General features: G+C 34.6%; 1 protein-coding gene across 2 annotated transcripts in view; it reads left to right on the top strand.

The window, feature by feature from the left end:
- Positions 1-14,538, top strand: part of DHX9 (DExH-box helicase 9) — a 39,415-nt gene extending 24,877 nt beyond the window's left edge. For both annotated transcript variants that reach the window (XM_074308547.1, XM_074308548.1), the window contains 12 exons: positions 840-1,053; positions 1,270-1,364; positions 2,893-2,966; positions 3,405-3,557; positions 5,818-5,978; positions 6,362-6,473; positions 7,488-7,649; positions 7,788-7,915; positions 10,207-10,436; positions 10,548-10,663; positions 11,230-11,430; positions 13,884-14,538. In XM_074308547.1, coding sequence (XP_074164648.1) covers positions 840-1,053; positions 1,270-1,364; positions 2,893-2,966; positions 3,405-3,557; positions 5,818-5,978; positions 6,362-6,473; positions 7,488-7,649; positions 7,788-7,915; positions 10,207-10,436; positions 10,548-10,663; positions 11,230-11,430; positions 13,884-14,196 — 1,959 coding nt within the window. In that variant the 3' untranslated portion in view covers positions 14,197-14,538. The remainder of the gene's footprint in view (positions 1-839; positions 1,054-1,269; positions 1,365-2,892; positions 2,967-3,404; positions 3,558-5,817; positions 5,979-6,361; positions 6,474-7,487; positions 7,650-7,787; positions 7,916-10,206; positions 10,437-10,547; positions 10,664-11,229; positions 11,431-13,883) is intronic.
- Positions 14,539-16,727: the final 2,189 nt, after the last annotated feature.

Raw genomic sequence — 16,727 nt, forward strand, 5'->3', positions numbered from 1 at the left:
TTAAATTATGGTTCGTGACCCCATGTAGGGTCTCAGGACTCAATGTAGGGATTGTGGAATTATGATTTTATTATCAATAAATGTTTTGACTTGTATGCCTATATTATAACTTGGAATCATATAAAAATTTCTTGGGTGAAAAGGAGTTACAAGTGGGAAAAGTTTAAGGATTGGTCTAGATGAATATCCATTACAGGAAGTAGAGAAGGAATGATCAGAGAGCAAGCAAACCAAGAGAGGACAGTTACAGAAAAGCCTGAATAATAACAAAAAGATGTCAAAGAATGCGGATGGGTCAAGTAGGATAAGATTTGGGAAAAAGTCATTATTAAAGGATTACTTGGGATTAACACGTTTTAATTGAAGGATGATGAAGTCTTAGATTATCAACACTTAAGAGAGGAAAATACTGACTGTACATAGCCACCCCAAAAGAAAAGGATATAGGAAAATAATCATAGACAATGTGATTCCTTGAGGAAGGCTTAAAAGGGGAATATATTTTAGTTTGTAGATGGAAGTCATAGTTAGACATTCCAGAATCCAAAAAAAAAAAAAGTTTTTCTTTTGACAGCTTTCAGAATAACCAGAATTAACCACTAGGTAAAGAGACCTGCGTAATTGTAAATACTATTTATTCTCACTGGAAGTGTTTTTTTCTTAGCCTTCAATCCAGCCTAAGTTTGAAAGATTGAGTCTTAAATTGTGAGGAGGAAAAAAAAAGTAATGGCTGTAGTCAAATGAGCACAATATACTGGCTAGACTATGTTGCCCCATCATTTAGATAGCTGCTAGATCTAGAAAAGGGACTGTACTGTAATGATAAATTTCTCTTTCAGGCAAATTGTAACCTAATTTGCAGTGATGAATATGGTCCAGAGACAAAACGGTGCATGGCACAGATGAATGAAAAAGAAACTCCATTTGAACTCATTGAGGCACTTCTAAAGTACATCGAGACCCTTAATGTTCCTGGAGCAGTGCTGGTTTTCCTTCCTGGCTGGAACTTGATATATACTATGCAGAAGCACTTAGAAATGAATCCCCATTTTGGTATGGCTGTCTTAGTTTTTCATTTATCTTACAGTAGTAAAGCATATGTATGCCTGTATTGCAGATAGTCTGGGCACAAGCATTGGGAACTAAATGTGGAAAAGATGGAATTGGAATTGTTGACTGATGTTCAGTGTGTATGAAAATGGAATATTAGGAGAGAAAATTCAAATCAAGTTCTTGGTTTCAATTCAACATATACAATTTTTGTTTTAGGAAGCCACCGGTATCGGATTCTTCCACTGCATTCTCAAATTCCTAGAGAGGAACAGCGAAAAGTGTTTGATCCAGTACCAAATGGAGTAACCAAGGTAGAAATTAAATAATAAAATTGACAGCATGCAGTGGCTGTTATTTATATACTTACATAATATGCATAGCAATTTATACTTGATTTTCAATGAAGACCATTGGAAACTCCTTGAATAGAAAGATTATGTACGCTCTTGTCTTAGTATAATGCCTTGCACGTAGTAAATTACAAAACTCTTTCAGTCTTGTTTTGTTTTTAAGAGAGCAATCTATTTTCTCCCCATAAAGTTTTTAGGCAATTTTAAAAACTAGCTTTCTACTCTCAACACATTCATCCTTTGATCCATAGTCAGCTGATTTTATGGATTTTACGTCCATTGTATCCTTCTATCTTTCTCCTTTACATATAGATTGCCACCATCCTACTTCAGATTTCCTTTTATAAACTTTTGTTTTGACCCCTTTCAGCTTTCCCTACTAATTCGGTCTTCATGTAGCCATCAAAATAGTCTATTAAATGATATTACATAGCTTATTCAGAGATATTACATATAAAATAATACTAATGGTTAATTTAAATGCTTATTGAGTACTTACTATGTGGCCCACACTTTGTTATTGGGATATTAAAAGAGAAAATGAAATAGATCCATTGTCCTTAATGAACTGATCTTACTGGAGGAAAATATTGTGTGTAGAAAAAATGTGTATATAGATGTACACATATATTCTGAATAGATAGAAAGTTCAGGCCTGATGTTATTTCCTTTGTTCAAAAAACTTTGAGTATAATGCAGAAATTCTTAATTCTAAAATGTAAGGTCCTCCACTGTCATTTTCCAAATACCTTTTACAGCCCTAGCTTCATCTTAATTTTCTATATTAACTCTGTTCTATCCAGAATTGTGAGGCAATACTTGTCAGGCAGAGATCTGTAGTGTATCAAGTGATGTAATGGATATAACATTGAGCTTGTAGTTAGAAATACCCACATTCCAATTCAGCCTCAAATGCTTGCTAGCTGCCTAATCCTGGATAAGTCACTTTAATCTTTCTCTGCCTCAGTTCTTATAATCTATATAGCACCCACTTCTAGGGCTGGTTATAAGGATAAAATGACATTTTTAAAAGCACTTTGCAAATATTAAAACATTATATAAATGTTAGCTATTATTGTCAATCAAACTATATTGCTCTTGTTCCCCAAGTTCAAATTTGATGTTTTGAAATTTCATGTATTTTTGAAGGTTTTCCTCTATGCCTGGAATGTACTTCCTCTTTTTTTTTTTTTTTCCAGAAGTTTTTTCTTTGAGGTTGAGATCAGATGCATTTTTTTCTGCACCACTTTTCTTGAGCTCTCATATCTGAGTATTCTAGAATACTTTGGAATTATTTTCCCCATCATACTGAAACTTTTTGTATTTCATTATTTATTGTTTAGTATGACAATAAACATTATTATATGTTTAGCCTGTTTTTGAAGAAGGGACACTTAATATAGGCGTACCTAAGTATATAAAAAAATAATGTGTACTTGATAGAGTCAAAATGTTCGTTGATTCAAAATCCACCTCTTTTCCTTCACAGGTTATTTTATCCACAAATATTGCTGAGACCAGCATTACCATTAATGATGTCGTTTATGTTGTTGACTCCTGCAAGTGAGTTCCTAATGTACTACTTTTGTCTTGAAAATAATGAATTATGTTTAGAACACAGATCAGTATTTTTTAACATTTGTGGTTTTTTGTAGTTTCTTATATTTTCTTAGTTTGTATTGCCATCGTAGAATCCTAAGTCTTTGATACACATGTTTCCTATGAGGATCCCTAATTTGTCTCTGAGCAGTATGTAAAAGTATTTGTTTTAATGGCTTTAACCTGTAGATCTCTAGGAAGTGGCATTTGCGGCTAAAGGGTACTGGGGAATAATGGTTTAAGTTCTAATGCTGTCTTGGATTAGTTAAGGAACCCTTAGTGGCATCCTGTATAATTATGGTTATTCTAAAGTCTCCTCACATGATTTGATCACACAAGTAAACAATGTAGTAATGTTTTGAAAACTAGAATTTCCAACTACCAGTTGTTTCTCATCTTTAGGCAGAAGGTGAAACTGTTCACTGCTCACAACAACATGACCAACTATGCTACTGTATGGGCATCCAGAACAAATCTTGAACAACGGAAAGGACGAGCTGGTCGTGTACGACCTGGTTTCTGTTTTCATCTCTGCAGCAGAGCTCGTTATGATAGGTAAAACTATATACTGTGTTTAGATACGATTCCATTTTGTTTTAATATGTGAAAATATAATGTTTCTCTGAAATACAAACAGCAAAATTAAAAAAAATTGAAAAGGGAGCATGTGATATATATTGAATGATAATTGAGACAACTGAAAAGTAGTCTTCAAGAAAGCTCAAACGACATATAAAAATACATTGTTAAACCTGCTGGATTAAAAAAAAATAAGTATTCACATGAGTTCTATAATAGCAGCTATTAATATTTTATCAAATCAAAATTGACGGCTTGTTTTTCCACTACCTATATTTCCCAATATAATAATTTTTAACTAACCCAGTGCTGTTCCTTATAATAAAGAATCAAAAAAAACTGATTCACCAAATCTAGCCCGTATATCAAACAAGCCCATACATATAGTTTCCCACAAAGGAGAAAAAGAGGTTCATTCTGATAATTCTTGGGATTAGGTTTCATTAAAATTTGGTAGCACCCTATTTTCTTGTTAAAAATAAACATTGATGTCATTTGGTTTTGCCATCTTGTGTTTCCTACTGTAGTTTTTTTTTTCTCCTATCCCCAAAAATACATGTTATAAAGAATAAAGAAGAAACTTAATTCAGCAAAGCTTTTAAAATCTGACAAAGTATGGAGTGTTTTACAGCCATGTATCTTTTAATGTCTGCAAAGGAGCAGGAGAGGTCTGTCTGTGTTTGGGGAGATGCTTAGTTATGTTTTGTGGCTTTCAATTAATATTTAATAATATGTTAACATGGTACTTACTGTGTGCCAGGCATTGTGCTAAGCATTTTACAAATATTGTCTTATTTGCTCTTCAAATTTGCTACCTCTTTGGGAGGTAAGCACTATTAACTTATTTTATCTCCAAATAAGGAAAGTGAGGTAAACATAATAAATGACTTGCCTAGGATCATACAACTCTAGTTAGTTTCTGAGGCTGAGGTTTGAAGTTTGGATTTTAGTCTTTCTGACTCTAAGCCCTATACTATCCATTTGTGCTATTTAGCTGCAAATTATAGGTATTATGTGTATTATTTACCTAGTTCTTTTTTTTTGGTATCAACTTATTTTCATTATTTGTCATCATTTGTCATTTGTCATTTTTTAAAGCACTTATAAATTCCCTACCACTTTATTTAGGTATTTCCTAATTAGTGGACATATGTTTTAATTTCTTTGCTGCAGTGAAAAGAACTAGAAATAATTTGTTCTTTTTCTTCCTTTCTTTCTCTCTTTCTCTTTGTTTTCCTACTAGCATCACTGGGGCAAAGGGTACTCAGTTTTAGTGAATTTTGTAGCATTAAATTGCAGTGTTGCTTTTCCAGGGAATTTTTAGTCACCTTCCAGTTAGAAATATTCTTAGATAAATATCCAACATTAGATATGAAGTAGACTTGCTTTATTTGACCAGGGGGAGAAAAAGAATTTCTTTTTTCTTGTTTTAGAAAGACAGTGAGTGACCCAAGCTTCTTGAAGCCCATCTGGCATACCTCTTAACCAAGTTCAAAAAGCTTTGATTACAAAGATTTAATGCGTATTTCTTTGAGTTTGCCTAACTTTCTCAGAAGGTTTTTTGATTTTTTTTTTTTTTTTTTAAGCTGTTGCAACTCATAGCAACTTCCATTAAAGCATGGAAGAAAGGATTACAGATTTCCTAGTATATAGTAAATGATAACATCTCAGATTTTGGAAAGTTTTAAATAAGGTTTTCAATTATCAGAATAGGTTTATTTAAAATGTCAGCAATTTTTTAGTTTTCTTTTAAAAATCATCTTTCTAGCCATTTTTAAAAGTCCCTCCCCCCCCAATTTAAGACTGGGAGATAGATGTTCAATATAGTTCAGAAGGCTAGTTAGAAAATGTCATACCAAGTGTTAATACCACACTTTTAACCCCAAGATGTCTTCTTGAATCCCATGATATTTTACCTACCAAAACTTGAAAATAGTCTTCACTGCTTCTATATCTTCCTACCTGTAGCTTCCTGATGTAGTAATTAGAGAGTTCTAGAAGTGACTTGAAGCTCTGATTCTTGAATGAGAATCTTATCCGGAAAAAACAGTGAATCATTTCAGTAGGTTGGGTTAATGACTATTACAGACATAACAAACCCATCACCCTGGATGATAGGAATGTTAAGGGTTGAAAGGAAAGTGGTTAATTTTAAGGTAGAAAGAGGGCTGTTGCATCCAAAATGTTGATCACTTTTAGATATAAAGTTAATGCTTAAGTTTTGGTTTTCTTCTAGACTCGAAACTCATATGACCCCTGAAATGTTCCGAACACCACTGCATGAAATTGCTTTGAGTATCAAACTTCTTCGTCTAGGAGGAATTGGCCAATTCCTGGCCAAAGCCATTGAACCACCACCTTTGGATGCTGTAATTGAAGCAGAGCACACCCTCAGAGGTATCAGCATCTATGGTTATTAGTTAAATGTTAGATAATAATTTTGAAAAGTGTTCATGGTAAAAAGTTTGCAGGGCACTCACTCTAGGGAACCAGTTAATTTAGCCATTCTGTCTTGTTTCAACTTAATATGTGTTTGGTATGAAGAGTTTCAAGTATTATGATGTCAAAAATGAAATATGAGTCAGTATATATAGAAGAGGAAGATCATTTTGGAGAATGAGGCTACTTGTATGATAACATTCATTCTGTTTGATAAATAATAGTTTGAATGCAAAAATTTTAACCAATCTAGCCTTTCTTCTACAGAGCAGAATTTGTATTTTTCTTCATTAAACAGTTTACTCATTCTTTTCTTAATAAAAAAAATATCATCTCTACAGAGCTTGATGCACTAGATGCTAATGATGAGTTGACACCTCTTGGGCGAATCCTGGCTAAACTCCCAATTGAGCCCCGGCTTGGCAAAATGATGATAATGGGTTGTATTTTCTAGTAAGTATTTCTCCTCTTGAAGTGTTAACTAAATGGAAAATAAGTTAGAGGATGCCTTGGAAGGGGGCAGGGACAGTGTGGAGGAAGAATAATTGAACACTGGAGTTACATACAACCGTATCATTCATAAGTGGGCTGTAGTGATAGGTTGGGATTTTTTAAAAAGATGTTTAGTAAAAGGGAAGAAATGAGGAACTCCAGCTGTGCCCAGTAATATTTGAGTTGAAGTTCTGTGTCAAGAAAAAAAATACTAAATATTCCAAACGAATAGCTAATCTTAGATCAGTAAACATTAAATACCTATAATTTTCCAGGCATTTCCTCAGTGCTCTGTCAGTTTCCAAACTAATGAGGACAGAATATACAGAAGATTAAAATAGGGGCAGGGTTAATCTATCTGAGGGCATGGTGGAGAAGGCCAAGATAGCCCAGAGTAGTGCATCCTGGTGAGAAGTAAGATGATCTGATCTGGGGGCTCTCTCTTTAAACTGAAGATTTTAGAATTAATAGTTTGCCCATCCATTCAGAGGCTCTGAGGGTAGTAATAGGTGGAGTGGGTCCCAAGACGGCTGTGATACTGTAACTTGATAAATTTCATAAGGTCTGTTGGAGAAGGTAGGAATGGCCCAAAATTGTTCAGCCCAATAGGAAATGAGCTATTCCGAAATTATATGTAACAGAAAAAGGTCATGCTGGGGTGGTGTGGTAGGTCTATTTTGCTGAAGAGATCAAATGAAAAAGAAAAGCTATAATGATCAGTAGTAATACCTCATTGCTTTTTACATAATTGTGCCTTACATTATTTCATTTGAATTTCCCAACTATGGGTATTAGGAGTGATAGAACAGTTATTGTAAGTGGAGAAATTGTGGCCACTGATAAAAGACAGCTTTTCTTTTTTTGGTTACTTAAAATAAGAATTCTTTAGTATCATCATGTGTACCCGCTGTTAACAGATCTATTATGGCTACTGACAACAAGGCTCCCAACCAATTCTCTCTTTGCTTCATTTAGTGTGGGGGATGCCGTATGTACTATCTCTGCTGCCACTTGCTTCCCAGAGCCTTTTATCAGTGAAGGCAAGCGCTTGGGTTATGTACACCGTAATTTTGCTGGAAACAGGTTTTCGGATCATGTGGCCCTTTTGTCAGTGTTCCAAGCCTGGGATGATGCCAGGTATGTTAATCAAATGAGAGAACCATGCCATGCAATGGGGTATTAGAAGAGTATCCTAAAATTTCTGTTGTGGGAACTTAATAATGTTCCATTTTCACATATTAACAGTTTTGTTTTGTTTTGTTTTCTCCTTTTTAGAATGGGTGGAGAAGAGGCAGAGATCCGCTTTTGTGAACATAAAAGACTCAATATGGCCACACTCAGAATGACTTGGGAAGCAAAAGTTCAGCTTAAAGAAATTCTGGTTAATTCTGGATTCCCAGAAGGTAAGACTCATAAATACCTAAGATAAATATTTGGGTAGTTATGTATATGTGTGTTCAGGCTTGGTTGCTTCTCAGAATTGTTTTGAACTTAGTACCAGTGTTCACATTCCTGCTCCCCTGACAAAAAGAAAGTAAAGACCACCACCATAATTGCAGTTATTCTTATCTATAACTACCTTTTCTAAGGAACATTGAATATGAATTTTTTTTAATTAACTTTTTATAATCACAACTTTTTTTTTGACGGTATATATGCATAGGTAATTTTTTTTTTTTTTTTTTTTTTTTTTTTTTTTAATTTACAACATTATCCCTTGTACTCCCCTGTGCCCCGAATTTTTCCCCTCCTTTCCTCCACCCCCTCCCCTAGATGGCAGGCACTCCCATACATATCTTATAGTATATGCTTGGTACAATATATATGTGCAGAAAACCGAATTTTGTTGTTGTTGTTGCAAAGGAAGAATTGTATTCATAAGAAATAATCTGGGAAGAAAAAAAATGCACTCAGTTTACACTCATTTCCCAGTGTTCCCTTTTTGGGTGTAGCTGATTCTGTCCATCATTGATCAATTGGAATTGGATTAGCTCTTCTCTATGTTGAAGATATCCACTTCTATCAGAATACATGCTCATATAGTATTGTTGTTGAAGTGTATAATTATCTCCTAGTTCTGCTCATTACACTCAACATCAGTTGATGTCTCTCAAAGCCTCTCTGTATTCCTCCTGTTGGTCATTTCTAACAGAACAATAATATTCCATAACCTTCATATACCATAATTTACCCAACATTCTCCAATTGAAGGACATCCGTTCATTTTCCAGTTTCTGGCCACTACAAAAAGGGCTGCCACAAACATTTTGGCACATACAGGTCCCTTTCCCTTCTTTAGTATTTCCTTGGATATAAGCCCAGTAGTAGCACTGCTGGGTATTGAATATTAATTTTGAGGAATGAGTATGAGGAGCATTGAATTTGGAAACTTAGGGCATAATTCATTTTTTCAGCAATGATCCAAGAAAAAAATGATAGGCCTGTCTTCTCTCAAGTTTTAGACTTAGTGGAATACTAATACTGCCATTAAATTTTAAATAGACTCAAACATACTGCCAGGTTATCAGTTTGATATTAATTAGAATAGTTTATGTTACAAAATTAATTAGAATAGTTTATGTTACAAAAAAATAATGGCAAGTGATTTATAAGTTGAACAGTTATTTTGTTTCTATGATTCCACTATGTTCAGTCCTGGTGACTGGGGAAAACAGGAAGTAAAATGGTTTTTCTTTATCTCTGTGAAATTTATAATCTACTAATACATGTGAATTATAGTGGGATGAATTGAGACTTGAAATTTGAAGTGGTGCAAGCTATCATTGAAAGAAGCATCATTGCTGGCTAGTGACATTGAGAACCTTTTCCCCCTGAATATTGTGTCTTAATTGAAAAAAAGTTCTCCTAATGCCATTAAGTCATTTTTTTAATCCATTGAGCCAGAATATGATTTTTATGTGAATGTGTTATGGCATTCAGCATTTTCTGTAGCTAGTTTTAAAAGAGCCTGGTTTTAAAAAGGCTTATGAAAGACAAGTTTTTTATGAAAGACAAGTTTTGTGAGACAAGTACTGAGATTTATTGTAAAAAGGCATCTTATTTGATTAGGAGGAAAACAAGTAAGAAAATGTTTCAGATTTTAAGATGGTGATTTATTAGGACATAGTAGGGAGCTCTTAAGCACTAGGCTGACTTCTGTTGGATTTTCATAATTGCTTTTCAGGATCAGGGTTATATTCTTCAAGTCTAAGGTGACATCAGCACAGAATCATCCAATCGAATCACTTGTTTTGCCAGAAGTTCCTTTAATAATGGTTCTCATTGTACAAACTTAGGCCTTGTTCTGAGAACTGAAGGAATTATTTTGCCAGCTGGTATCTAAGAGAGAAGTAAAGGGGAACAAACATTTAAGTACTTTCTAGTTGCCAAAGATTATGCTTAAAGCTTAGAAATATTTTATGTATTTTTAATAGCAGAGACTTTTTAAATTAATGATAGCTTGATAAAATGTAGCATCTAACAGTTTTAAAATAACTTAAAACATTTATTTTTTTTCCCCTTGACTTTTTAATTGTAAATTAGTTTGTAATTCAAGATCTTGTAACTAAGAAACTTGTCTAAATATCCTAATAAACATTTTCCATATTTCTTAAATGTTTGAGATAATGACATAAATATATTGGGAAGTATCTAACTTTCTTATTTCTCCCCGGGACCTCATTTTTTTCTGCAGAATGTCTGATGACACAAGTATTTAATAATACGGGACCAGATAACAATTTGGATGTTGTTATCTCTCTTCTGGCCTTTGGTGTGTACCCTAATGTCTGCTATCATAAGGAAAAAAGGAAAATTCTCACCACTGAGGGACGAAATGCACTTATTCACAAATCATCTGTTAACTGCCCTTTTAGCAGCCAGGACATGAAATACCCATCTCCTTTCTTTGTATTTGGAGAAAAAGTAAGAAAAAAATCATTGTCTAAATGTTTCTGTTAATAGGCTTCATTTGGTCTATTGCATAGTAAATTACTTAGCAGCTGTAATCAAAACTGTTTCCTTTCCCATCTACAGATCCGCACTCGAGCCATCTCTGCCAAAGGCATGACCTTAGTGACCCCTCTACAGCTTCTTCTCTTTGCTTCTAAGAAAGTCCAGTCAGATGGGGAAATTGTGTTGGTCGATGACTGGTATGACTTTTCAATATAAAGTTTAGCTAAATGTTTGTAGTATGGGACTGATAGAGGGTACCCTCAGATTTGATTGGATAAAGCCATTAATATTAGTCTGAAACTATAGTCACAATTTGCTGCTTGATAAATGGCCTCAGAATGCTATCTTTATTGAGATTACTAAAGTTTTGATGTAATTGGTGGTTTGATTTGAGGGGTTTGTTTTTGTTTTTAACACTATAGCACAGCTTTTATAGCATGCTTTTTAAAAAATAGTAATTGAGAGGCAGCTAGTTGGTGCAGTGGATAGAGTACCAGCCTTGAAGTCAGAGGGACCTGAGTCAAATCTGGTCTCAGAAAATGCTAACATGTCCCTTAAGCCTGTTTTTCCAACAAAATGGATAGTGGGCAAAAAATTCAATCATTTTCCTTTAATAGTAAAGAGACTTTGGAGAAGGAAAGTGCACATACCCTATATAACACTAATAGTCTCAGTACCATTCTTGGCTTTTTAGAATAATGTGGTATAAAGGGGTTATAAATAAAGGCCAGCATTTAAAATTTTTATTACATCTTTAATTTAGGATCAGACTCCAGATGTCCCATGAGGCTGCTGCTTGCATAACTGCCCTCCGAGCAGCCATGGAGGCTCTGGTTGTTGAAGTAACCAAAGAGCCTGAAATAATCAGCAATTTGGATCCATCAAATGAGCGCATGCTAAACATGATTCGGCAAATCTCCAGACCTTCAGCTGCTGGTATTAGTCTCATGATTGGCAATGCACGGTACGTTCCATGTTTTTCTCTTTTAAGATAATGACAAGGATAAACTAAAAGTCAAAAACTCTTCAGATAGACCATTTATCAAAATCATCCAGCACCCTGCCGCAACCCCTTTAGAGCTTTCAAGATGACTTTTGAGATGACTTCTACTTTGTTGTTTTTGTTTTTGTTTTTGTATTCTATTACTACACAAAGTGAAAGTAAAATTGCATTGTTTTCTCAATTGGTTAAATATGTTTTGAATAAAAAAATTTTTCTTTAAAGGGATTCTATGTTTTTAATATCTCAAGGCTTTTACAAATATTCTCATTTCATCACAATGGAGATGAAGAAGGGATGAATAAAAAGTGGTGACATTTAAGGAGTAGAATTTCATGTATTCAAGTGACAAAACAAAAAGTTTCATTATGCTGATGTTTAATATTTTGATAATAAATTGTTTACTTTTTAAAAGGAAAAAGCAGCTGAACCTTTGGTCTCACAACAACACTTTACAATGAAATTCACTTGGCAGATATTCTAATATACATCACCAAAAGTTCCATAACTACCTTGTCTACAAAGTTCATTTGGAAATTAAGCATGTGCTGCTGCTTTGTGACATACTGTCTTGCACTATTATCTGGTCATGTATTCATCCCAGTCCTTTTTTTGTATAACAAACATTTAATAAATTGTTTATTGTGCTCAGAACATAAGATGTAAAGCATTTGCAGAGATACAATCTACTTGGTGCAAAAATAGTTTGTCAGTAATTTGAAGGGAGGGTTAGAAAGAGGAAGGAAGGGCAGGAAAAAAGTCCTGGAGTCAAGAGGACCTGAGTTCAAATTCAGTCCAGACACTTGACACCACATATACCTCATATACTACTACTTCACCCAAAAGGGGCAGTTATAATAGTGTAGGGAAATAAATGATAAAGAATAATATAGTATGGTGACTACAGGACACAAATCAGGATATCACTGTCATCATTTGGGGGGTAAAATTGGCTAAAATTGATGGGATATTTGAAGTAAAATGTAAAAATCAGATCACTTGCCTTTAGTGTATAGTCATAAATTATATGATCCTACAGACAAATCATAAAGTCACACAGCAAGCAACAGATGTAGAGGGAAGGACAAACTTGGTGGTAGAATCCAGGATTCATAATGTAGATGGAGTTATTTATAAGTAGGTAGTTGAAGTTGATATGAATGAATCAGATAACCAAAAGAAAGAAGGCTCTAAGTGATCACACCCTTAATGGAACCACTCACTTCACAGCAGATGAGAAATGAATAAGAAAATTAAAACTAAAAGAATGCTGGCTGTGAAGGTAAGGAAATAGAAGGGGGAACAGAAGAGTATAAAAAATGAAAAGTAGAGATCATTGGTATCTATCTTGTAAAAGCAGTTTTTCTTGAGTGGTGGGGCCCACCCTACTTTGAAAAAGGACAGTAGCTGGAGCATTCATAGATCTAAGGGAAGGCATTTTAGGTTATAAACACCTGAGAAGGTAGACAGGGATGTAATCTTGGACATGGGGACATGAATTGTAAAGATGTCTTGAGGAGAAAATAGGGAGAAGGATGAAAAGGCTGAAAAAGATTTGAGAATGAGACATGTTTGGGGTTACCTGTATAGTCTCTACCTAGGTATCTTTTTTAACTTAATTGAAAACTTAAATCCAGATGCGTCTTCATTGCAATCAGATGACTTTATAAGAATTCACTTAGAAATTATAAATTAACTGCTAATCAGTGTTAATATGCTTGTGTCATTGAACAGATGCATTCAATGAAATTTAAATTTCATGGTTTTTCTTTTTGTTTTTATTCTTCTAATACTAAAAGTATATATCGTGTGAACTAGGTGCTTGTTTTTATAGGCGACAGAAAAGGTTGATTTGAGTTGTTTCATTGCTAGCTTTTTGATACTGATCCCAGTCTCTCCAGAAAAAAATTAGAATTTAAGCTTGTAATTTCACTGAGCAAAACATCTTTAAAAGGAACAAGTTACTGAAAGACTAGTCATTGCTTTTTGGTCCAACAGCCAGCTATTTGTTTTTTTCCTTTCATTTTTCATCTCATGTCTGGCCCCTTCCCATATATGTGCCTACATACTCAAGTCTCAGTCCTAATAAAAAAGTAAAGACTTTGCCCCCTGGCTTAGCTGGTTACTTTCCCACTTCTCTTCTTGATCATTTGGATTTTTGGCAGCAAAAATCTTTATTTGCCCAAACTTGTTGCCTGTCAATAATGCATTAACAATTAGACACACCACTAAGTTTCAGTAAGATATTAAGTTTCAATTAACTAAAGAGAAAATGTTTTTATTGTAATGGTAATTTTTGTCTTGTTTGTATATTTAATATTTTTTTTAATTGATCACTAAATTAGTTTGACCATATTGAAGCCTATATTTATATCTCCATATTTGTTCAAAATGTTTTGTTTTTTGTTTTTCCCTAGGTATGGAGATGGTCCTCGCCCACCCAAGATGGCTAGATACGACAATGGAGGTGGATTCAGAGGTCGAGGTGGTCAGCGAGGTTCTGGCTATCAAGGTGGAGGATATGGTGGGAGAGGATATGGTGGGGGATCTAATTCTTACCAAGGAGGGTATGGAAGTGGAGGAGGATACAGAGGTTCAGGTGGCGGTTATAGAGGATCTGGAGGAGGCTACAGTGGCGGAATGGGTGGAGGAGGATATAGAGGATCTGGGGGATTCCCTCGAGGAGGAAACAGAGGTGGCTATGGTATGGGTTTTGGAGGTGGCTTTTGAGGAAATAATCACCTGCTTTCAAAGCTCTCTCTTCATCTCCCAAGTAGTCAAGTACTAAAATATGCATGTTACATTTTTTTCAAGAGATTTGTTTGCTGCCATTAAGGCTAAAATCTATTTTCCACTCACTGTGTTGTTCAATGTAGTTTAAAGAAAACTAAGTATGTAGGTATATTGGTGATTTTGTTTATTATGTAAAATATTGATGATCTCCTATTACAGAGTACCACAGTTTGTATTATTTTGTTCTTAATAAAGTAAGTTTTGTTTTTTGAAATTAATGTGATATTTTCTTGACTTTAGTTTAATACTATGGAAAATAAAATATTACACTGAACCTAAGTCATGTGTTTAATCATTGCTTTTACACATTGAATTATGTTTACAAGTTTTTGGGGAATAGTAGTTATATTCTACTAGTCAAAGTATTAGAATTAATCTTAACGCAGACTGTAAGACAAGCTGTTCCAAAGCATCTCTTGAACAGAGGTAAGCACTGTTGTGATTTTTAGATTTATGTTTTTGGAAGAGAGTTAATAGGGAGTTTAGCATAAATGTCCTTGAAATAAAGATCTTTCTAATATTACTAGCTTATGCATAATTCACATTTTTATATCTGCAAGAGACTAACTTGACCATAGTTTAGAGCAGAACTTAACCTTAATCCTTTACATAGTCTAGTGAAGGCTATTGATCCCTTATCAGAATAATGTTTTTAAATGAATATATTATTATCAACGTATCCTTTAAATTCTTAAAAAAATTCTCAGTCCCCCAGGTTAGGTCAAGTCAACAACCATTTGTTAAGGCTCTGTGCTAAGCATTGGGGATAGAAAAGCAAGACAGAGGTCCCTACTCTCAAGGAGCCAATGGGGGAAAACAACATGCAAACAACCATGTACAGACGGCGTCAACAAGATAAACTGGAGGTGATCAGCAAGGGGGCATCAGGAAAAAGCTTCATGTAGAGGTTTGAAGGAAGCCAGAGGAAGGGTGAGTAGGGAGAGCTTCAGGCATGGGGGACAGCCCATGAACATGATTAGAACCAGGTGGTGAAAGAACAAGTCAGCCAGAATCACTAGATTGGGGGATGGGGGGAAGGAGGGAGGAGGAAAGTTTATGGAGATTTTTGTTTAGTTTAAAGTTTGCTCAAAGTTTATTAGTTTTAAATATTGAGAACAGTTACTGAGATTGCTGGAAAGCACATGTGATTGATTTGGATAGTTTGAAAAGTATAGGGGGGGAGAGGGGCTAAAAATCTAATCCCACTTTAAAAGTTGCCACTCATGTAGAAAGCCCAATACAATTTTTGTTAAGATTAGTTAATAGGCCTCCTGAACCAGATTGCCCACCAGTGATTGCACCATGAGCAAAGTGGAATGTTCCCAAGTGCTCTGGAGAGTTCCAATACAACAATGAAAAGATGATAATTTTGCAAAGAAGGTGGTCACCTACTACTGGCCTGGGTCAAAGAATCACTTGCCCAGAAAAGTACTTATTTCTACAGGAGTGTCTATTGAAAGTAAAACCTAGATTCCCTTAAGATAGTAGTCATGGGTTGTTACAAATCATATCTTTGGACAGTATCATTTATTCTTGGGAATGATGTAAATCTTAAATGTGGATGCTCCTGACCTGGAAGTGAATAGGTGGATTTAATAAAATTGGAAAAAAGTTTTGCTTTTTAAAAATGCTTTCTAAAAGACATTTTAATAAGTTCAAAAAGGGTAATATTTGCTTATTTGTCTCTCCTTTTGAAAGAATGACTTGATTGATTTTCAGAACAACATTTGGGTTGTTGCATTCTTTCTATTGCTAGGTTACAACCTTCCCTTACCACTTCATCAGCTATGATTCTTGTCTGATGTTTCTTCACGGAAGATTTACCCAATATGCTGGAAGACTGAATTTTCGACCTTGTAATATCTTGAGAATATCACTATGACACTACTACTATCACTTAGTGAATTTTTGCTTTCCTAATCACTGCATCCCCTTTTAAACTTAAATTATTTTAAACTTCTTGAAGCCAAGCCATAAGCAATTTGTTAGTCCCACCAGTTACACCTTTCCATTATTATTTGGGTTATTTTTAATATGTGAAGTGGTGATAATCTGAGTTTGCCCCAGTAGCAAATTTATGTTGTACTTTAAAAATGCTTCCCTCTCCCCCCACCCCCCCCCACAAAAACCCTGTGACTTTAGCTATATTCTCATTTTATAAATGAGGATAGATTCTTGAAAGTTAAGAAACTTGCCTGTTTATCTAGGAAAGAGTTAGGATTCACCCATATTTCAGGACTGCAAGATCAGTACTCATCTTGGCACTTCAGATGGCTTTGCCTATCAGCTAGTATGTGATCATTGAAAATGCCTAATTTTCCAAATGAAATACAGCTATATCAATGCAATTAATCTCTCAAGCAATGTGTTCAAAATCTGGCCTATGTGCATTTTTCATCCATTTTGTTTGAATGCTTGAGCCAGTCTTTCATATTTCAGGAAATTTCACATTGTTATGGATATGGAGA

The sequence above is a fragment of the Sminthopsis crassicaudata genome, chromosome 4, assembly GCF_048593235.1.
Source record: "Sminthopsis crassicaudata isolate SCR6 chromosome 4, ASM4859323v1, whole genome shotgun sequence".
Lineage (NCBI taxonomy): Eukaryota > Metazoa > Chordata > Mammalia > Dasyuromorphia > Dasyuridae > Sminthopsis > Sminthopsis crassicaudata.